At 36.3% G+C, this 22,926-nt stretch overlaps 1 protein-coding gene across 1 annotated transcript in view; it reads left to right on the forward strand.

The window, feature by feature from the left end:
- Positions 1–22,926, forward strand: part of DDX10 (DEAD-box helicase 10) — a 329,331-nt gene that overhangs the window by 74,110 nt on the left and 232,295 nt on the right. The window contains exons 12-13 of the mRNA XM_020996146.2: positions 753–841; positions 11,506–11,986. Coding sequence (XP_020851805.1) covers positions 753–841; positions 11,506–11,986 — 570 coding nt within the window. The remainder of the gene's footprint in view (positions 1–752; positions 842–11,505; positions 11,987–22,926) is intronic.

Consider the following 22,926-nt stretch of genomic DNA (forward strand, 5'->3'; position numbering starts at 1 on the left):
ATCACCAAATTCCTGCTTTTTTGAGGCTGCGGAGAAATGGAAATAATTCTTGGGCAAGAAAAATGGAGTAAAGATTAGTTTGAAGACAGGATTAAGTATGAGGCATGAGAAGAAAAATACAGAGAGAATGGAGAAGGAGGAAAGGAGAAATAGCAGGAAAATTAAATATGATATTAATAAGTTACTTGCTCAGTTGTTTATCAATATTATCTTAACGAAGTTCCAGGGTTTAGATTTTCAGCTCTCAATGAGCAGAGATTATTCATTTCAAACTTCTATATTAAGTGCCTGCTCTGCACTTAATAGGAAGTATTATGCCAGGCACAAATGCAATAGTCCCTGCCCTTGAGAACCTTGTATTTTATTGGAAAGTATAACATTTATGCCAGTAAATAATTGCAAGATTATTGGAGGCAGCTAGATAGCACAGAGGATAAGTAAGAGTGCTAGACTTGGAGTCAAGGAGATTGAAGTTCAAGTCCTGTTTCAGACATTTCCCAGCTCTGTTACCCTGGATAAGTTAATTAACCTTTGCCTCAGTTTCCTAATCTGTAATGTGGGGATAGTAATATCATCTAACAGAATTGTTGTGATGATTAAATGAGATAATATTTGTAAAGTGCTTTGCAAACCTTAAAGTGCTTTCCTGTGGTTACCCATCACTTCGTTCAGTGTGTTCACTTCAGTTGATTTTACATTTCTATTATTTTCCCATTTGTCTATATATAATGCCTTAAAAATTCTTGTTACAGTGTTTTGTGTCCTACCTGCGTTCAGTATATCTAATGAAGAATAAAGAAGTGTTTGATGTGAACAAGTTGCTTCTACCTGAATACGCCCTGTAAGTATTTATAGGATTAAGATGCCATTGTGGACCATTAATCCAATGCTGCACATATTTATTGAGTGCCAGCTTATGTGCAGAGCCCCAGCTGATACTCGTACTTAGCAGATCTCTGATCTCAACTATGTGATTCTTGCTTCTGTTGGTGCCCATGACAGCCTAACCATCTGTGCCTGCTCATTCTTGGTGATTCTTGTTTTCTGTTCTTCCAAAGATCCTCCACAGAGGATCCATCCAGTGTGAAGGAGAGTCTTTAGATCTTTTCTTAAATGTAAGGTCTATCAGTGGAGCATTTGGGCTGTCCTTGATCAGGTTCTGTGACCAGCCCATCTCCTTTTCCACTCATACATTTTAGGTTTTTTTTGTTTTTTTAATTGATGCCTTTTTACATACCACATTCATTTCCTCACATCCTCCCTGCCCACTGAACCCTCCTTTATAAGAACAATGACAACAGCAACAAAAACAGTTAAGTAAAAATAGCTCATAAAATGATTGTATCTGACAGTCATTTTTTTGGGTATTGATCAGGAATGATTTTTACAAGGAGCAAAAGTTCAAAGCTGTCACCCAGACCATCCTTTACTATCTTCACCTTATGCCATTAGCTTAAGGAACTGTCTCTGGGTCAGATCTATGGGTAGATAGCAGTGTTGTTCAGGAAGAATAGGTGCTTTCAGAACCACCCGTTATCAAAAAAGGGCCATTTGGTTCCCTTTTACTTGGTCTTTGAACTTCTAGCTTTGGAATGTAGTTGGCAGTTGACTCTTTAGGGAATCCAGTACAAACACTGGTGATAAATTGTATAGTAGTCTTCAGGGTTAGAAGATATCAACAGTGTTGTTATTGAGGTGTGTTATACCCTATTGTTTCCTTATAATAGGGGCCATTTTCCCCCAGGTCTGATTGTGGTCTTCCATGTAGACCTATCCTCTCCTGGATAATCATAGATATTGGGACCCAGGTCCCATCATGGTACTGTATTCATATTCCCTTTGAGTGTCACATGAGGAGTGTTGCTTGCTCCTACTTCTGCCCTCCAGTAAAGGTATGATTATGACCCTCTACCTCTTACTGAATACTGAGGAAACTTAAGCATAGTTTCTTAGGGTAATCATGACACTCCATGGCTATTACTCAGTATTGCTAAGCTTTTTTCAAATTCTGGAGAAGGAGGCAATCTTTAGTTATCAAGGCATTGGAATGTTCATAGGTATGCTCTAACAGGTGGACCTGTGTGCACTATGTGGCCCACTCCCTTTATCCCAATATGGCAGTCATTAAGGCTGCCTTTTCCTTTACATCCTCTCCCTTGGCCTAGATCGTTGTTGTCTTTTTGTGGGAAATTTATCTGTGACATCTTGGTCTTCAGTTTTCTGGGGCGGGAGGAGTTGGATTGGATGATCTTTGTGGTACCTTTTCAGCTCCAGATCTGTGATTCCATGACAACAGATGCAACATTATGTACCCATAATTTTCTACCCTTTACTGGCAGTCTGGAAGTGTATTTTTTCAGCCATTTGCCAGAACTTTCTTTGAAGTTAATCTGAGATTAGTTGCTTTTTATTGTCTTCATTTACATTATTATAACTGTTATTTTTTTCTGGTTCTAATTACTTTGTTCTTCAGTTCATATAAATCTTTCCATGTTTCTCTGAATTCCTTTTATTTGTTGTTTTGTGTGGCACATTGATATTTAGTTATAGTCACATAATATGATTTGTGTAGCCATACCAGCTTTGGTGGGCATCCACTTGGTTTCTGATTTCTAGCCCTGAAAAATATGCTGCTGTCAGTATTTTTGTAGGGTCTTTCTATCTTTGACTTTTGGAGTAGATGCTTAATCCGACAATTGTACATTCATTAGTAATATCCCTTATGCCTTTTATTGCTGATGGGTCATCAATGCTTCAGCTTACATATACCTACCATACATCAATTTTTATTCCTGAACAATTATGATATTCTAAGATTCAAAGTGATAAATCATCACTGTGAGAACATTCATTTTGAAGATGGACCTTTGCATTGAGAAGAAGCTCTGCACAGCTTCCCAAATGAAATGATTAAAAATGTCATCTTCTGTTGTGTAACTTAAAACCCAGTGGTGGAGTTGGGGGATAGGGGAAATGTGTGTGAGAGAACAAAAATAAGTAGGATACAAGGTACAAAGTAACTAGTACCCAATCAGTTAGTCAGTACATACCTATTAAGCACCAATTATGTGCCAGGTACCATGCTAAACAGTGGGGTACACATACAAAAGAAGATAGTCCCTGCCTTTGAGGAGCTCACACTCTAATGGGGGAGACGATAAACAACCATATATATACAAACTGTGTAAGAATAAGTAAGTAATAAATAGAGGGAAGGCACTAGAATTAAGAGGGATTGAGAAAGATTTCCTATATAGGATGGGATTTTAGTTGGGACTTAAAGGAAGCCAAGGAAGCTAGTAGGTGGAAATGAGGACAAGAGGCCAATGTCACTGAATTGAGGAGTACATGTTGGAGAGTAAATTGTAGGAAGGGGGCTAAGTTGTGAAGGACTTTGAATAACAAACTGAGGATTTCATATTTTCTTCTGGAGGCGGTAGGGAGTCCCTGGAGTTTCTTAAGTGGTATAGTCAGACTTGCCTGTTAGGAAGATCGCTTTGATGGATAAAGAGGAGATGGATTGGAGCTGGGAGAGATTTGAGGGTAGTAGACCCACCAGCAGGTTATTGAAGTAGTCTGGGTTGTAAGGTGATGAAGGCCTGCATTATATTGGTACCAGTGTCAGAGAAGAGAAGGGCATGTATTTGAGAGATGTTGCAAAGGTAAAATCAGCAGGTAACAGATTGGATTTGGGGGGGAGGAGGGATGAGAAATAGTGGAGAGTCAGGGGTGTCACCTAGGTTTCGAGTCTGAAGGATTGGGAGGATGGCATTGCCTTCTACAGTAATAGGGAAGGTAGAATGTGGGAAGGGTTCTGACAAGTTTTGTTTCCTCTTAAAAAACACTTGCTACTATTCTAAATTATATTTATGTATGTATATCTATAGCAGCATTCAGCTGTATGTGTACAGAATTAGTTTATTATAAAAAGCGTGTTGTCAGCAAATTTATTTTGTTCTGCTTCTACTTAACATAAAGCCTCATATTCAGCTATTGCCTTCATAATTGCATTTTCTTTTTTTAGCTAATAGAGCTTGGAATAGTTGCTGTTGGGTCCTCACTTTCTTTTCTGTGGATTTAAGCACTTGACATGTGTGTTGCCTGCCTTTGTCTTCTGTTTTGCTCCTTAGTCAACCAGCTCAATTATGTTACCCACTACTTTCTGAAACTGGCCAGTTTTATCCATGAGTCCTTGCTCTCCTTGGGCCGGGTGGTTTTCTGGGTTACTTCAGGCGGCAACCCCTGCAGCTTGTTCAGCTCATTAAAATGAAGATCTGCTTGTATCCTTTGGGATGTCTTTAGTTATGGCTGATGGAAGGTCCCTTGCTTCCTTCTAATGCTGTGTTGGCGGTAGAGCGTAGTGGGGGCTGTTCTGTTCTCTAGTTCGTGGCTCCTTGTCTGAAGCTGCTTGCTTATAAGATCATAGATTTTGGGCTGGGTGGGATCATAGAGGTCAAAGGTCTCATTTTATTTATGAGAAAAATGAGACTTGGGGATTTGGAGCGATTTGCCCAAGACCATATGGCAGCAAGTGGTAGGGCTAGGATTGAAACTCAGGACTTTTGAGGCTAGATCGATTTTTCTTGTCATTCCACCTGGCTGCTCCTCCTGGTAGTTATGAGCTTTATTGTCAAGGACTTTGTATGCCAGACTAATATGATTGCATGTTTGCACTTTATTTTGGCAATTGTAGGAGCAATAGATTACAGAAGGATAAAGAGAACATTTATGTAGGCGAGGTCAGTACTAATGGGAGCTTAGATTAGGGTACAGGTAATGAGAATGGAGGAGAAGGGGTCATTCTTGCCTCTCACTTTACTGCATATGGGTCATGGAGACTAGATTAGTTTGGGGTGTTAGAAGAGTTGCCTTAGATGTATTGGACAATCTAAAAGATGTGAATAAAAGGATACTTTTTGGCAGCAACTTGGGTATAATCAGAACTGAACATTATAACTATCATGGATTGAGACTGCCTGATTTCTTTCTTTTCCTTTAACCATACGCTAGATCAAAAAATCCCGTAGCTGGAAAGGATCACATAAGCTTTGTGTGTGTCTGTGTATACATGCATACACATTTACGCATACATATATGCATGTGTGTATATGTGTATAGGCATATATGCGTATATATGGTGTGTATGTGTAATATAATGTATACATATGTACATACATGTGTGCATGTATGTATAGTATTACCTCTACTTACACAAGAGACATTCCAAACAAATAATCATCAAGTTTCTGCTTGACATCTTCATGCCAGGGCAGCACATTCCACAATAGGATGGCTGTAATTATTAGGAAAACTCTTTACTTGTTTTGAACCTGTAATTTCAAGTGTTAGAACGGGCATACCTATCCTTTATCTGAATCACCATTGGTATGGTCTCTCTAAATTAACTAGTCTTTTCTTATTTTTTTTCCCTTAACTAACATTAACATTGAGTCTTGATTTCTGTGGATAGCTAGGTGGCGCAGTGGATAAAGTGCTGAGCCTGGAGTCATAAAGACTTCATTTTCCTGAGTTCAAATCTCACCTCAGACACTTAGTAGTCTTGGCAAATCTTACTTAACCCTGTTTGCCTCAGTTTCCTTATCTGTAAAATGAGCTGGAGAAGTAAATGGCAAACCACTCCAATATCTTTGCAAAGAAAACCAGGGTCACAAAGAATCAGATGTGATTGAAAATGATTGAACATAACAACTTCTATCCTTGGTTTCCAACATTTCTAGTTTAGCAGCCAGTTTCTGCTTCTTGGCCTGAATCAAATCCAAAATAGCAATTTCCCTTGCTGTTTTCTCTACTTTTTGAAAAATGAATTATTGAGGCAAGTCAAGAATTTATTTACTGTCCTTTTTTTGGGGGGGGTGGGGGTGGAGAGGGATTTATAGCAGATGTCTGTGTCATTGAAATCCCTATCACTGCCCTGTCACTTGCTAATAGGCTTATGATGTTTCCTCAACTCTTCATCTGTTTCTTCTGTCCCAGTGATCTATAGGGTACTTGTATGACAATGACATTTCCATTTTTCTCTTATTAATTTCCATCCTGCTTGCCCTCTTCTTGTCCTTGGATTTCCTCACATGAGTAAATATTAATAAACAAGGCTATTTTATTTCTCTTCCCCTTCCCTGCCTCTGTTTTCCCATCACTTTTTACATATCCTTTTCCATCATCCAAAAGCCATTTGGTGGAGTTAGAGATTTTTTTGGTAACATGCCTGCTAATAGGAATTTAAGGTTTTACTGCCAACTCATTGTGAGCCTTGTGAAAACTATTAGCTCTCGCCTAAGGTGAGAAGCACTGTAGCTTGACCATCAGTAAAGGTGAAAACAAGGATTGTTTTTTTTTTTGCTATCTGGTTTATAACAGAATTCATGATAAGAATTGCTGTTAAGATAGGGATATCACGGATTTGTTCTAAAATGAGTCCTCAGCCAGGCTCTTTTGGGGAAGGTGGTAACTTGCCTTAACCATTTCTGTGGTTCTGTCCACAGTAAATGGATCCTCTCCAATTCTCTGGTGCATATCAACATATTTAAAATTGTTTGGGTAAGGGAATTAGGTAGATTTTGGACCCTCATATTAACAATAGAAAATAGAAAATGCATACTCATCTCTGAATTTAATTATCAAACATCTTACTATCAATCAATAAACATTTATTAAGCCTGCTGTATGCCTCACACTGTCCTAAATGCTGGGGGAATGCAAAAAGAGGCAAAAGATGGTCCCTGCCCTCAGAGAGCTTTCATTCTAATAGGGAAGATCACATGCAAACAAATATATGCACAGCAGGCTATATATTTAGCATAAATAAGAAATAATTAATACAGGGAAGGTACTAGAATTAAGTAGGGTTGGGGAAAGCTTCCAGTAGAAGATGGGATTTTAGTTGAGATTTAAAGAAAGCCAGAGAGATTAGTAGTTGAAGTAGAGGAGGGAGAGTATGCCAATTGGGGGACAGCATGAGAGAATTCCTGGAGCTGGGAGATGGAGTGTCTTGTTTGTGGAAAAACAAGGAAACCAGTGTTACTGGAACTAAGAGAATGTGTCAAGGAATAAGGTATTAGAACACTGGAAAGGTAGGAGGTGGTTAGGTTATGAAGGACTTTGAATGCCAAATAGAGCATTTTGCATTTGCTCCAGGAGGCAACAGGGAGCCATTAGAGTTTGAGTCAGGGAAGTGCATTTGATATGCTCAACCTGTGTTTTAGGAAAATCACTTCAGTGACTGAATGGAGGATGGATTGGATTGAATGAGACTTGAGGCAGACAGATCCATCTTCAGACTATTGTAGTAGTCCAGGTTTGAGGTGATGAAGGCCTGCATTAGAGTGTCAAAGGAGAAAAGAGGGAGTTTTCTAGAGATATTGCAAAGGTGAAATTGACAAGTCTTTTCAATAGATTGAACATGGGGGTAAGAGACAGTGAGGAATCCAGGATGACTCCTAGGTTATGAGCCTGAGGGACCAGGAGGATGGTATTGCCCTCCATAGTAATAGAGAAGGTGGGAGGGAGAGAGGGTTTAGGAGGAAAGATAATGAGTTCTGTTTTGGATTATGTTGAGTTTCAGAAAACTACTGGACATACATTGTGAAATATTTGAAAGGTGTTTGGAGATGTGAAAATGGAGCTCAGCAGAGGTTAGTCCAGGAGAGGTAGATTTAAGAATCATCAGCATAGAGGTGGTAATTAAATCCATGGGAGCTGATGACATCACCGAGTAAAGTAGTAGAGAAGAAGGCCCAGGACAAAACCTTGTATAACAAACCTCTATGGTTTGAGGGTGTGATCTGGATGAGGATTTAGGAATGGAGGCAGAGAAGATAGGTAAGTAGAAAACTAGGAGAAAATGGTGTCCTGGAAACCTACAGAGAAGAGAGTGTCAGAGGCCAAGAGAGGTCAAGAAGAATGAGGATTGAGAAAAGGCCGTTGGATTTATTAACTCATAGATCGTTAGTAACTTTGGAGAGAGCTGTTTTTACTAAGACAATAGGTGTTCTTAAAAAAATCACCTTTGTCTTTAATACCTTCACACTTGCCATTTAAGCTCTTGATTGTGTATACTGATTTATTTGTTTTTCCACATTCATAGAATCCTAGAGTGATACCAGTAGTCATATAGTGTACACATTTCCTGAAACATAAATCCTTTCTACCAGATTGCTTTTTAAAAATTATCAGTGTAGACTTTGCCATATTATACTGGTATAAGGACCAGAGAACCTAGCTCTTCACAGCTATTATTATGCCATGCAGCCTTCTTCAATTAGAAGCATTTTAATAGGGAGGTAGTGTCATTAAAAAAGTTAAAACAGAATTCCTGCCCTCCAGAGAATCCATTTCAGAAAGAATAGCCTGGATCTGTGATTTCATTGATACAGAGAACTCCCTGGTGAGGAAACTCCTACCAATGATGAAATTCCTTCTACCGATGTAGTCCAGTGCCTTCTTTGCAATTCACAGCTTTAGTTTTGCTTAGAACCCTGAGAAGTGGGTTGACTTGCCCATGGTCATATAGCCAGTCAGAGATTGGACTTGAATCCTTATCTTCCTGGCTTCAAGGTTGACTTTCTATTCACAGTACCCTGCTGTACTTTTTCATCAGAACTTTAATATTTTTTTAAGGTCATTCATCACAAGCTTTTGAGGTAGATAGTGTAAATACCCATTTTACTGGTGAAGAAACCAGTTTTCATAGGTTAAATTACTTGACCATGGTCCTACGTAGTCATTAGTGGGTGTCTGAGGTGGGGTTTGAACCCAGGTGTCCTGACTTTTTACTGTGTCATACTCTTTGGTGCTTTTCTCTTTTTTAGATGCATGTGTGGCAAGTTTATTTGGAATTACACAAAGTGACCCCATAGATGTGGTCCAAATATAGTTATTACTTGCATAATGTTGCCCCCACCAACTTTGACAGTGAGATACATTACAAAACAAACCACCTATTAACACTGAACAAGTATATTATAATGTTTTTCTAGTATTAGGCAGGGTATAGAACTATCTGCTCCCAGAAATTCTTTTTTCTTTTTTTTTGCCTAATGCAGTGTCTTCCCAGAGCCATTCAGTAAAATTAGGCTGATTACTTTGATTGTAAATAAATGATTTGTACAAAGTGATGTAAGTCCATGGTCCAGGATATGAAATGAGCTTCATTTTTACTTGGCTTCGTATAATGTGGAATTTGCTACGCTTCACCATCTAAAAATTGATGATTCTTATATTTCAGTTTTTTTTTTAATGTAACATTGAATTAAACATGCAGTTTTGGAGACATTCATTTAAAACACAATGTTTAGTCATTTAAGCTTATGGGGAAATGGTTGCTGTTTTGCAGGTGGCTCATTTCTGCCTATCCTTAAAAAGTTATCAGGACAAAACAGGTGCTGAGATAGGAATTTGCATTAAAGAAAAAAAAAACTTAGGTGGGTGGAGAGACAGATTTTTGTTAGAATTTTGATTATTTATCAGTAACGAAGCTAAGACTTTCGTTTCTTAGACTAGAGGGAGAAGATCTGGTTTTTCAAATTGGGCCTTCCTTTAATGTGCAAATCAGTTTGTCCCCTCATTATTTGAGCTCCCAAACAGGGTTTGTATCCTTTTAGAAATATGTAATAAAAATGGTGAACTAGTTAATACCTTGCTAATTTACATGTCACTTTTGTAACATTCTGACTTTTCTGAACATATTTCAGAACTATGAGGTAGACAGAAAAGACCCCAGCAGTCAAAATGAGTGCCATGATTGGAGGTCCATGTAGGTCATGATCATGACATGTCGGAAAACCCTATGGGCAGTTATTTAGAGCTTCTCTGGGCTTATTTTATGCTTAATTTTTAGTAATTTATTTTTCATTTTGCATCTGTGTATGTATGTGGTTGCTCTTTTTCATTGACATTGTTGTAGTCGTCGTATATTTTGTTTTCTTGGCTCTGGTTATTTCACTTTGCGTCAGTTCAGGTAGATTTTTCTGTGCTTCTCTACATTCATTCCATTTATCATTTCTTATGGTATAGTAATATTCCATTGCAATAATGTACCACAACTAGTTTAGCCATCTCATAATCAATGGACGTCTTCATTGTTTCCAATTCTTTGCTATCAAAAAAATTGCTGCTGTTATAAATGGGGACTTTTTGTTTTGTTTTGGTTTTTTTTTGGCTAGGAAATGGGGTTAAGTGACTTGCCCAAGGTCATACAGCTAGTTAAGTGTTATGTGTCTGAGTCTGCATTTGAACTCAGGTCCTCCTGAGTTCAGGGCCAGTGCTCTATCCACTGCACCACCTAGCTGCCCCGACTTTTCTTTTTATTCAGTGGTATAAGCCCATTAATGGAATCTCTGGTTCAAATGAGAGAGACATTTTATCACTTTATTTGCAGAATTCCAAATTGCTTTCTAAAATGGTGCTGATCCTTAGATTTACCTATGCTGTACCGATGTTCCCATCTTCCCACAACCCATCCAATATTTATTCTAATATTTTGTCGTCTTTGCCAGTTTCTAGGTTGTGAGGTAAAACTTCAGGGTTGTTTTGGTTTTCATTGGTCTTCTTATTAGTGATTTGGAGCTTTCTTTCATGTGGTGGTCAATCCTTTGCAATTCTTTTGAGAATGATTTGTTTCCTTTGATCACTGATCTATAGGAGAATGGCCATTGGTATGTAGGGGTGTGTGTGTGTGTGTGTGTGTGTGTGTGTGTGTGTACACATGCATGTATTTAATACCAGATTCTTAACAGCAAAATTCGTTAAGAAAATTTTCTCATTTGACCTTTTCCTTTTTTAACCTTGGTACATTAATTTTGTCTAAACAGAAGCTTTTGAGTTTTATGTAATCAAAGTGACCTAGTTTATCTTTTGTAATTGCCTCTGTTCTTTGTTTAAGGATGCATCTCCTATCCATAGTTGTAAGAGGTATATTATCTGGTTGTCTTCCAATTTTTTTATAGTTTGATTTTAATATTAAGGTCACAAATCCATATAGAATGTATTGTTGAATTTGGTGTAAAGTCTTGGTCTTTGATTGTTCATTTTAACTTTCTCTGCATTATATGCTTCTCTTTAAGCCCTGTATCAGAATCAGAATCAGAAATATTTCTGCACGCAGAACACAGTACAAGTTTGTTGAATAGAATTTATCATTAAATTGAACCTTATCAACAAAGCATGCTTTGACTCACTCAGTCTTTACTTTGCATTTTTTTCATTTCTTTGTGTTTTCCTTATCAAGAAACTTTTTTGCTCATTTATCAGCCTATCGATAAATGTAAGAGTGGATGTTGAGGTGATCAATTAAATCTTTATTTTGGACCGTCTCTAATATTGCCATCGTTATTAGCTGTAGTTATAGGATTATTTTTCTTTCAGAGTAAGTTTAACAAATTTAATTGCTCTTTTTTGTTAATTACTTCTGTATAAATTTCCCTGAGGACCTCAGAAAAATATTTCAACACTTAAATATTGTTAATGATTTTTTATTTTTTAATTTAGTTCCCTTGGCCTTGCTGTGGCACCACGGGTGAGATTTCTTCAGAGAATACAGAAACATATGTTAAGCAAAACAGATGAAGAAAGCAAAGATGGGAAGGGATCTGTTGCTTCTTCCCTCACCAATGATGAAGTAGAGGAATTTAGAGCGTATTTCAATGAGAAAATGTCCATCCTCCAGAAAGGAGAGATGAGACCTGGAGAGAAAGACAAAGAGAAACCAGCAAGTGTTGTTGGTAAAGAAGAAAATGAAGATGAAGAGAAAGAAGTGGAGGAAGATGAGGATAGAGAGGAGAAAGTAGAAAAAGTCAAGGCATTTGAAATACAAGCTCTATCAGGTACTAATGAGACTTCAAAAGACAAAGTGCTTTCTGTACAGAGTTTAGGTGGAGAGGAAGAGGATGAAGATGGTTTTGACGCTGACTTCTTTAGAGTCAAACGACATAATGTATTTGGATTAGACCTTAAAGAATCCACGGTACAGGTAAGTTTCTTTCTAAAAGGTGGTTACTATGTTCTTTTTCATTACTATGTTCTGGGTTCTTAGTAGGCATTTCATAAATAATTGCCTGTTAACTGACTTCATTTCAGAGCTTTTGGAAAAGTAAGTATTTAAATCAGAGGTTCCAAACTTAGTGCCCTCCTGGAAATATACTTTCTTTAACCCTTTAAATTTGCCTCACCCGAGGCTACTACCACCCCTGTGGATTGTTCCAGTGCCTCACAGGGGGCAGTATGCTCCCACTTTGGGAACATATGAAAATTAATAAATCAATCCCAGTGGAGAGTGAGGAATCATTTTATTCTTCATAACTTTAGGAGCTGTAGAAGATTGACAGCTTTAATCTATATACATTTACTGGTTTTCAACTAGTGTCTCAAAAGTACCTAAAATCATGGTCATAACATTAAGTTAATTGACGGGGCTCCAAGCTTCATGATCCTAGGTCCTTTTAATGTAATTCATGCTACACCATTTCCTGATTAAAATCATTGCATTGTAGTAATGTAATCCTTTTTTTTTTGCTATGAATTTTACTTTTAATGAGGCCTTTGCTATTGGTACTCAGACTGTAACTTAGAAAGAGGGTACTTCTTGTAAAGATTTATTAAAAGTATTCATGTAAATCTTGTACTTCTGGCAAATGTACCTCTTTGTGTAGGTTTATTCTTGAATATTCTCATAGCAGAAATTTTTTGAGAAATGAAGGTGTTCTTTTATTATTTGTGCAGTTTTATTGGAATTCTGAAATTAATAAATTATAGATTGTGTATTTCGTTGAGCATTATGTGAAACTTTAGGTTACTTTTCAGTAGATATATTCTTCTGTCATGCTATTTCTTTACTACATAAGGGCTTAGAAAGGCTCTGTATGTAACAAAAACAATCCCAAATTAATTACTTTTGATGATCCAGGTGGTTAGGTCTGAAATCATACAAATTTATAGCAAAATCTTTTTGGTTTAGATTTGCATTAAAGCCCACTACTTAATAATTTTAAAATAAGTATTTCTTAAAATATTTTGTCTTCATCCTGTAAAACCATTTTGAGAGGTGAGAAGCAGAAAAATGTTGCATGATTTGAAATGTCAAATGATTTGCTCACACTCACTCTTGGCATTTGACATTTATGGTTGTCCTTTGTATTCTACTGCTTTCTGCATTTCAGAGAGGTTGATGTTCCTTATTTTGGGCACACTTCATGCTTATGGTAGATTACATTCCTGAAAGGAAGTTTTAGTTGAAGCTGATTTTCCTTTAGAAATTTTGTTTTTGACGTAGGTCTGATCACTTAGGTTTGATTTAAGGGTCCTATGCCTGGTTTTTTGCAGAAAGGAATCTAAACATCTAATTGATTACAAATTGTAAATTCCTCTGTGATATAAAGCTTTCCAAAGTATATGTATTTTAATTAATGGAGATAAAATAGTATCATATACAATTGTGCTTACTATGATACATGCTGTAGCAAATTATATGCAATAATCTCCTTTCATGAAGGTTGTGGAATTCTAATAGGTTTTTAGGGAGAAGCTTTCACAGGTATCATTGAAGATACTTTGGAAAGATTTAGAATGGCTTGATGGTTTCTTGAAAAATTAATTTTTCACTGATGTATGATTTACTGCCTGCTGTCTTGGATTTATTGATAATTTCCTTACTTTGTTAAATTATCCATATATACTTCTTTGAAAACAAAATATATAATAGAAGTTCACAATTTCTCATATAAACCTTTTTGTATTGAAATGTTTGATGCTTAGTAAATTCAGGAAGGTATTAGTGATCAAGGTGTTGACATTAAAACCTTAACTTCCTATTTTATCAGCACTAGCAGCTTTGCCCTGTTTCCTGATTTTATTCTTTCTGCCTCTAAAATGCATGAACTGATACTATTTGAACTGAGTTTTTCATTCTTTAGTTCTTTTCTCTGCAGTTGCTTCAAAGTTTTTTTTTAAATGCCTCTTGAAAACCCTTGAATGGTGGCCGAACTAAAGACATGCTGAACAGTAAGTTTGAACCCTAATTGCACAGAATTAAGGCTCTCCACATCAGCTATCAGTCTTGCACTTTGCATTAGAATAGTGAAATGTACATATTAGCAGAATAAAGCCTTTTGGTTTTTATTGACCTGCTGAAAAACATTTTAAAGTATTGTTCAATACTTATATAACTATAAAATAATGAGACTGCCTGTTAAATTTTTAAAATTTTATTGATGCCTTTTGTTTTTATATTAGAATAATGTCCGTATTAGAATAACATCCATCTCCCAGAGAACCTTCCCATGTAACCAAAAAAAAAAAAAAAGACCGTTAAGACAAACCAAGCAAGACATTGACTGTTTATATAAGAGTCTTTATCCATTGCTCTCCTCCCACTTCTCTAATGAAAGAAGGGAAACACATTTCTTCATCTTTTCTCTAGGACCAAGATGGGTCATTATAGTGGCAAAGCATTCTTCTGCTTTTGATTAGTTTTGTTTACATTCTTATAGTGCATATTGTCTTTGATTCTTTTTGACTTTGTATGCATTCATGCAAACCTTTATGTTTTTCTTAATTTCTCATTAATTATTTCTTATTGTACAACCATTTACTTTAACAAAACGCTTTGAAATCAACAGCTTTCTTCAGTCGCTGTCTTAGAGTTTTTCATTGTTCAAATGATGGTGTTTTCTGGTCCTCAGCTTTTGGAACTCTTTAAAAAAAATCTGATATGCCTTCAGAGACAGTTTACCAGGTATGCAAAAACAAACAAACAACAACAACAAACTATACAGAAAAAACATCCCCCCCCAAAAAAAAAGAAAAACAACAAAAAAAAATGAAAACCAAACCCAAACCAAAAAATAGGCTCAATATTTTATGGCCTCATTGTTCAGGTAGTGTTTTCTCTTTTTCTGTTGATTTAGTTTAGATCCCTTCTATTCCTTCTAGCTGCTTTCAGCTATTTCTTGGTGCTGGCTAACCTTAGGGAAATGAGACTTCAGGATTAAGGAAAGGGAATGGAGAAAATAATCTCTGGTGCCAGGCTGAGTGTTTGTAGCCAAGCTCATTCTCACTGGGAGAGTTATCAAATGTCTTCTGAAGCTCATTTGTGATGACTTCAAATTGATAATATGGGAGCAACTGCTGAGCAGATAAATCATATATTACAGGCAGACAGGCTGCAAGCATTTATTAAGTTTTTACTGCTTGTCAGACTTTGTACTACAGCTAGGGATAAAAAATACCAGCAAAGAGAAAAACAGGACTGGGAAGGAGAAAAAGGGTTAATTGTCCAAGGCTTCTCCCAAAATGGAGTTCCTGGAGGAACTCACCAAGGGGAGAAGGGGACTGACCCGGTGGAGGGATGTTCCAAGATGACAAGGCTGTGGCAACATTAAGTTAAGAACTGCTTATACTTTGAGGGTGTAGAATATATACAAATGAGTGGAATATAGTTCTATATATATGTTTTCTCTCATATAGCTTCAGTGTGAGTAGGAAATTGAGGAATTAAGTGATTTAGTGTGAGGGATATCTTATGAAAGATTGGTTTTCCTTCAGTTTTTTAATTGTCAGGATGAATGAAATGTAGATGTTTACTCAAAAGTTGGAGGAATGAAAGCAGGAGGTAGAAAAGTGAAGGAGACACATAACAAAGATTTTCCCATGGAATTCCTAAGAATCTTCTTATCTGTTATAGGGCAACAAATAATTGCATGTCAGTAGGTCATTTGATTTGGTTAGATTGTCTGGTTGAGGAGTGTTTAAGAAGGTGACTTAAGGCAGCTAGGTGGCGCAGTAGATAGAGCACCAGCCCTGGATTCAGGAGGACCTGAGTTCAAATCCGACCTCAGACCCATAACCCTTACTAGCTGTGTGACCCTGGGCAAGTCACTTAACCCCATTGCCTAGCAAAAAAAAAAAAAGGTGACTTATAGAAAAAGTGATAGAAGGTGAGTATATAAGTAGGGATATGCAAAAGTTTTTGAAAAATATTGGTTATTTTTAAAAATCTCCAAAGAGCTTATCTAGTCCAGTCCCTCTGTAAACAGGAATTCCTTACAAAATATCCCAGGAAAATGGTTATTAAGTAACAGCTAACTTGCTACCTCCTGAGGCAGCAGATGTGACTTTTATAGAATTCTAATTATCAGGAAGATTTTCTTTACATTGAATCAAAATCTGCTTGTGTACAACTCTGTCTAGAAATCCAAATCCTGTTGTCTGACACCATCTTGTTAGTGATCTGTTCACTTTTCATTTCTTCCTTTTACTTCTAAATCATTTGACTAACAGCATTTGTTGGCAGCAGCCGTAAAAACACCACCTGTGCCTTGAAGTTCTTTATTAACCAGAACTTTATACAGCCCTTCATATCTTTTTTTATAGTCCCCTACAACTAGTCATTTGGCTTTTTTGCTTGAACTTTAGAAGGAACTCAATAACTTTTAAAGCATTCCATTTCATTTTTGTGGGTGACTAGGTGGCATAATGGATAGTGTGGAATCTCATATACTTACTAGCTGTGTGATCATGGACAAGTAACTTAACCTTGTTTGCCTCAGGTTCCTCATCTGTAAAATGAGCTGGAGAAGGAAATGGTGAACAGTCCAGTGTCTTTGTCAAGAAAACCCCAAATTGGGTTCAGGAAGAGTCAGACACAACTGAAAAAATGATTGAACAACAATAACAAAGTTCCATTTTTAGACAACTCTCCTATTAGGAAATTTTTCATCATATAAACCCAAAGGCTGACTTCCTGTTACTTCTAAAGCCAGTATCATGTGTTGGAATGATCACTAAATTTGGAATTCGAGGACCTGAATTGAAATTCCAACTCTTGACCCATTATTAACTGTGATACGTTGGGTAATTTCATCTCAAGCCTTGACCTTAGTTTCTTCGATTGTGAAGTGTAGGGTTAGATGACCTCAGGCATCCTCTCACTCTGAATATGTGTTCCTAACTCTTTCGTGTGCATGTTTTGTTTTCTTTTGTTTTTTACACTTGATTTGGTAGTTCCTTGAAGACAGAGACTGTAGTATTTTATATTCTTTAAGATATTGCTTCAGAATATCAGGCCATGTAACTATGGCCTTTCTATTCAAGTATTTAGGGAAAAACGTACTGTACTTCTTAATATCTTCATTAATGGAATGGAATAGTAGTATGGATGATATAAAATGTTGGATAACCATATGAATTCCATCGTGTGTGTGTGTGTGTGTGTGTGTGTGTGTGTGTGTGTGTCTGTCTGTCTGTCTATATGTATACACACACACACACACACACAAAGAGGCGCATACACACACACACACTTCTTACTCAAGGAGGATATACTGTTTATTGTTTTCTTCTTCTGATTCTGACATTATTTAAGCTTGTTTTCAATTCAGAATCAGTTAATTTGTCACTTAAAACTTAGATGTACTTACTGAGCTTTGTTTTGCTCAGTATGTGTATTTTAAAAACTATTTGTGCTTTGTATGAGGATGATTTCTGGGGATGCAAATTAACAAAGGAAAGCAAAAGACATTTGGTTTAATGTTTATTCTCTTATATGCAGGATCATTATATTCTTAAAAATATTTTGACTCCTTTCCCTTCATTTCCCACTTCTGCACCATATTGAGAGCTTTTGCTGACTACTCAGTTCCCTAATAGCTCATTTTTATAATCTGAACTCTGAAAAGTACATTTGTTAGACAGTCTTTGCCTTCATTTTAATATGCTTGCAATGGAACCAGCAAAAGCAGAAGAATCACCCTGGACAGGTTATTTTTAAAATTTATGTAGGTTATTTTAAGGACGTGGCCATTATTTGCTCATTTAAAATTAAGGGCTAATAAAAATAGATCTGATGTGTTTTTCTCTGTAAGGATTTCTTTTTTTCTTTTCTTTCTAAACCTATGATTTAATGGCCATCAGGAACTCCTAATAAGGAAATTCTGTCCATAAATATAGATCTAGGAGGTTAGGCAATTTGCCCAGGGTCACAACCAGAGTGTGCCAGAGGTCGGACATGACTCCAGGTCTCCTAAGAGGCTTGATCTCTATCCATTAGTCCTCATTTGTGAGATTATGGCAGAAACAAAGTCTAGTCTCTGCTTTCTCCGAGCTTTCTATTTGAATTAGGAGATAATATAGCTGTGAGTATTTCAGGGCACGTTTCCAAATTCAGATACAGTAGTACCCTATTAATTTTTTCCCCTTTAGTTATTCATTTATTTATTTTTAACATTAATTTTTTAAAAATCTCTTATTTTTGGCCACTCTCCCAACTGTTGAGAAGGCAAACAATATATCAGTTATACATGTGAAGTCATATAAAATACATTTCCATATTAGCCATGTTGCAGGAAAAAAAAAACCACAAGAAAAATAAAGAAAGTGAAAAAAGTGTGCTTCAATCTGCACTCAGACTTTATCAGTTCTCTGTTTGGCGGTGGACAGTATTTTTTATCATGGGTCTTTTGGAATTGTCTCAGATCATTTTCTTGGTCAGAGTAGCTAAGTGTTTCACAGTTGATCATGGCTATAACGTTGTTGTTACTGTGTACAATGTTCTCTCGATTATACTCACTTCACTTCATATCAGTTTATGTAAGTCTTCCCAGGTTTTTTTCTGAAACCATCCTGCTTGTCATTTTTTATAGCACAATAGTATCCCGTTATAATCATATGCTACAACTTGTTGAGCCATTCTCCAGTTAGTGGACATCCTCTCAGTTTCCAATTCTTCCTCACCCCCCCCAAAAAAAAGCTGCTCTAAATATTTTTGTACATTTAAGTCCTTTTTCCTTTTCTTTGATCTTTTTCTGATGTAGACCTAGTGTTAGTACCCTATTAATTTGGATAAACCTAAAGTTTTAGGGATTGCACCTTTGATTTCACTTTTTCTACCAGTAAAGGTTGACACTACCATCTCTACAACTTATAGCCAACTTATAGCCTTAATAGCTGCTTCTCACATTCTGATTGATTAAATGATTTCTACAGCCTTTATATCTTTTTTTATAGTCTCCAACAAGTAGTCACCTGGCCTTTGTGCTTGAAGAATTTTAGAGGAAACTTGCTACCTTTTAAAGCATTATACAGGTTACACAGATATGTATGTTAAAGGCAGGTCTTGATCTCAAGTTTTCCTATCCACTACTCCATGTTGCCTTTTCCTAATTGAAAATATTTTAATTATTAGGAATAATTATGTGGAAATAGGCAGATATGGGAACTACTGTGCTATAAGTTACAGCAATAATGTCCATAGTCACAATTGAAGGCCATCTGCTGAGATGTAGAAGGCTATGATATGAGTTCACCCATGTGGCTAAAGTCACAAATCCTCAAGTATACTAATTTCATATGACTTTGGTCTGCCTTTGCACTCTGTGAAGAAAAATGACTTTGGAAAAAGAGAGTGTAAACACAGTTGAGATTGTGACTTGGGAACAGAGACGTTCCCAATTACAAGTAAACCAATTACTTTTAATCCCATATAAAAACATTTTTAATGACAGCGTTTAAATAGTGCTCTGACATACTAGCTTATTAATAAAATAAGTTGAAATGCTGTCAACAGCCAGTTCTATGTATGCTACCAGGATATAAATAAATAAAACTTTTTTTCCCCCCAAAATATGCTGCCATTTAAGTTTTAAAAAGACACAGCTATTTCAGGCAATGTTTTTCTCATTTTGTTCTTCAGAATTGGAGAGTATCAAGTGGCAGACAAGCAGAAAGGTGAAGGCCCTTGAATCCATGGTATATGAGGATTGGTTTAAAGAACTGGGGATGTTTAGCTTCTAGAAAAGAAGAGGGAAAATAAAATAGCTGTCTTCAAGTATTTAAAGACTGTCATGTGGAAGAAGGATTAAGGTTGTTCTGTCGGGCCCTAACGAACAGAAACAGGAGTAATAGGTGTAAGTGGCAGAGAGGCAAATTTAAGCTGAGTGTCAGGAGAAGCTTTCTAAAAATTAGAACTGTCTCGAAGTGGAATGGTTTACTTTGAGAGGTGGTGGGTTCACCCTCTTTGGAGACCTTCCAGGAAGAGGCTGAGTAACTGTCAGGTTTGTTATAATGGGGATTCCTTTGATGTATGGGTTGGGCTAGATGGCTGCTAAGGTCCCTTCCATATGTAGAATTCTGCGATTCAGTGAAATAGATTGAAAAAAATGTGTGAGATTTTACTGTACCAATAAAATGAGGGGGCTGGACTAGATGCTCCCTAACATTCCAACTTTACCATGCTGTGCTCCTCTGATGCTAAGGTAGGGAAAGGGAGACTCAGTGGAACTTAACCTTCCCTCTTCAAAGTTATTTCAGTTTCTTGAGCAGAATGGTGGGGAGTGTTGATTTCTAGCAGTGAATAAAACTTTGGCTCTGTCCTTTACTAGCTGTATGGCCTTGGGAAAGTCACTTTTGGCCTTCAATTTCATCTTCCTTACAATGATTGGATTTTACTAGTTTTTCTCCAAGGCCCCTTCCAGTTTTAACATTGGGTAATCCTATGGTATTGAAATGGCCCATCAGTAACTCCTGGCCTTGAAATAATGTACATTCTTTGGAAATGATGTGCTTTGTAGATAGTGGAAACTTAATTTTTTTTTAATTGTTGAATCGAAATAGGGAGTGACTATAAGTGAAAATTTGATATTTAATTTTATTGATAAACATTTATTGGCTACTTAGTATATGAAGAATATGATGTTCTTCACTAAGTGTAAAGGAATGCTTGGATGAGATAAAAAGGTGAAGAAGACTTGGTGTTACCCTTGGAGAGTTTATAATCTTGTAGAGGGAATAGAACAATATACAAATATACAGAAGACAAAATACAGTGTTGTGACAAGAACACTAAAGTTACAAAGAATTCTACAAATGTGGCATTTCTAAAATTATGCAGGTGGAATGACTGACTGACAGTTGTACTGTGATTTATTTATAGATTCCCTTTCTCCTGGTATTTCTCTTCTACCTCTGTTTTAAGAAGAAATTGTGTGCTTCCCCCCCCCCCCCTTTAACTTTTCCACAGTGAACTGTCTGGTTAAAGGATAGTACTATCCCTTTAAAAGCAGGTTTTTTTTTTTAACCCTTTCTCTGTCATGGATGCCTTTGGCAGTGAAGCTTTGAACCTCTTATCAGAATAATGTTTTCAAATAGATAAAATAAATACATAGGATTACAAGGGAAATTATATTGAAATTTATCAATATCAAAATATAAAAAAAAAAATCCGTGGGCTCCAGATTTAGAATGTCTGCTCTAAAGGCTTATGACATGTATTTTTAATTATGTGCTAAAGGAAAATAAATTTAGTTATTTTAGATTCATTTTGTAGAAGAGTTTAACAGCTCTTCAACTAGACTAGAATTTATTTTGAGAAATAATTTTTAGTTCAGGTATTGATTTTTGCTTTTTTCAGGTGGAAAGTCCATATCTTATTTCTCATAGTATCTTAAAAATGGACCATTATCTTAATATGAAGGTCTAAGAACGCAGCAGGTTATTCAGTGAGGTATAGTCTGTCTCAGACTAGTCAGTGCCAAGACTTGATGTGTGAATATTCCATATATTTACAATAATAATAATAGCATTTCTATAGCATCTACTATGTTAGGCACTGTGCTAAGAGCTTCAAATACAATGTTAAATTTATCCTTTATTCACAAACATTTCTAGAGGGCCTTTTAAACTAATATTTAGTAACCAAGGGAGGAGTAATTCACAGAATATGGTTTATTAACATCTTTTGTTTTGTTAACATTCTTAGGACTAATTATTTAAGAAAGACCTTATCTCTTGCTTACTGTATTAGCCTATTTGGCTGCTTTTGCCTTCCTGGTGAGACTTGTGAATTTTATATCTACTTGTGACATGTGAGATAGTTCCATTTATTAATGATTTATTTCCTAAAGAATTACTTTTGGGAAACAAAATGTGTTCTTTTTGTTTTTCTTTTTTCCTTTTTGGGGAATGTTGTCTGTTCATAACTTTAGTTATGATATAGATTTTAAAAGGAAATGTGTAGGAAGGAGGAAACAGAGATGCCTTTTTGAGATGGAAGGTGAAGTAAATTAATGAAAAATCAGTCAACAGCAAACATCTTTATTATTATATTTTTCAAAAGAAACAATTTTTAAAACTTATATTTTTCCAAGTCCAAAGTAGCAGTTTTTAAAAAATATGCTACTACCCTGTGGGTGGAAAAAAGGTTCATGGTGACTTCCATACAGTTTCTTTATCTTAAATTGCTTTTGTAGGTAGATTGTACACACTTAGTTTGTCGACATGGGCCAGTGCTCTTGAGAATGCTAAGGATCTTGGACATTGTAGTTGTCAGTGTTTCAGTTTGTTTGGCACCTGATGATAGCTTTCTTTAAGAAATTCGTGGTCTATCCTAACATAAACTCAGATGAGAAGCTGTTTGTAAATGTCATTGTTAGCAGTAGTATTTAAACAAGGTGCCCCAAAATGATAAATCTTTGCTTTATTATTCTATAATGTCTTTTAGAACTTGAGGGCAGGTGTTGTTTTGTTTGCGTAAATTTGTAATCTTCAGTGTTTAGCATAGTGCCAGACATAGAGGCGGAAGTCCTTAATAAGTAAATGCTTTATCAGTGTAATTGTTGTTGGTGGGTTAGAGGTTATTAGAGAATCCCTCATTTAAGTTTTTGGGATAATAATAGTAATAAATAGCTAACATTTATAAAGTGCTACTTATGTGCTAGTGCTACGCTTTACAATTGTTACCCCATTTGATACTCCCAATGACCCTGGGAAATAGGTGCTATTGTTATCCCCATCTCACAGATGAGGAGACTGAGGCAGAGAGGTTAAGTGACTTGCCCAGGGTCACACAGCTAGTAAGTATCTGAGGCTGGATTTGAATTCAGTGTTTTTTGACTCCAGGCCTCCCACTCTATTCACTTTACC

Source organism: Phascolarctos cinereus, unplaced genomic scaffold (genome assembly GCF_003287225.1).
Source record: "Phascolarctos cinereus isolate Bilbo 61053 unplaced genomic scaffold, phaCin_HiC Scaffold_726;HRSCAF=1367, whole genome shotgun sequence".
Taxonomy (NCBI): Eukaryota; Metazoa; Chordata; class Mammalia; order Diprotodontia; family Phascolarctidae; genus Phascolarctos; species Phascolarctos cinereus.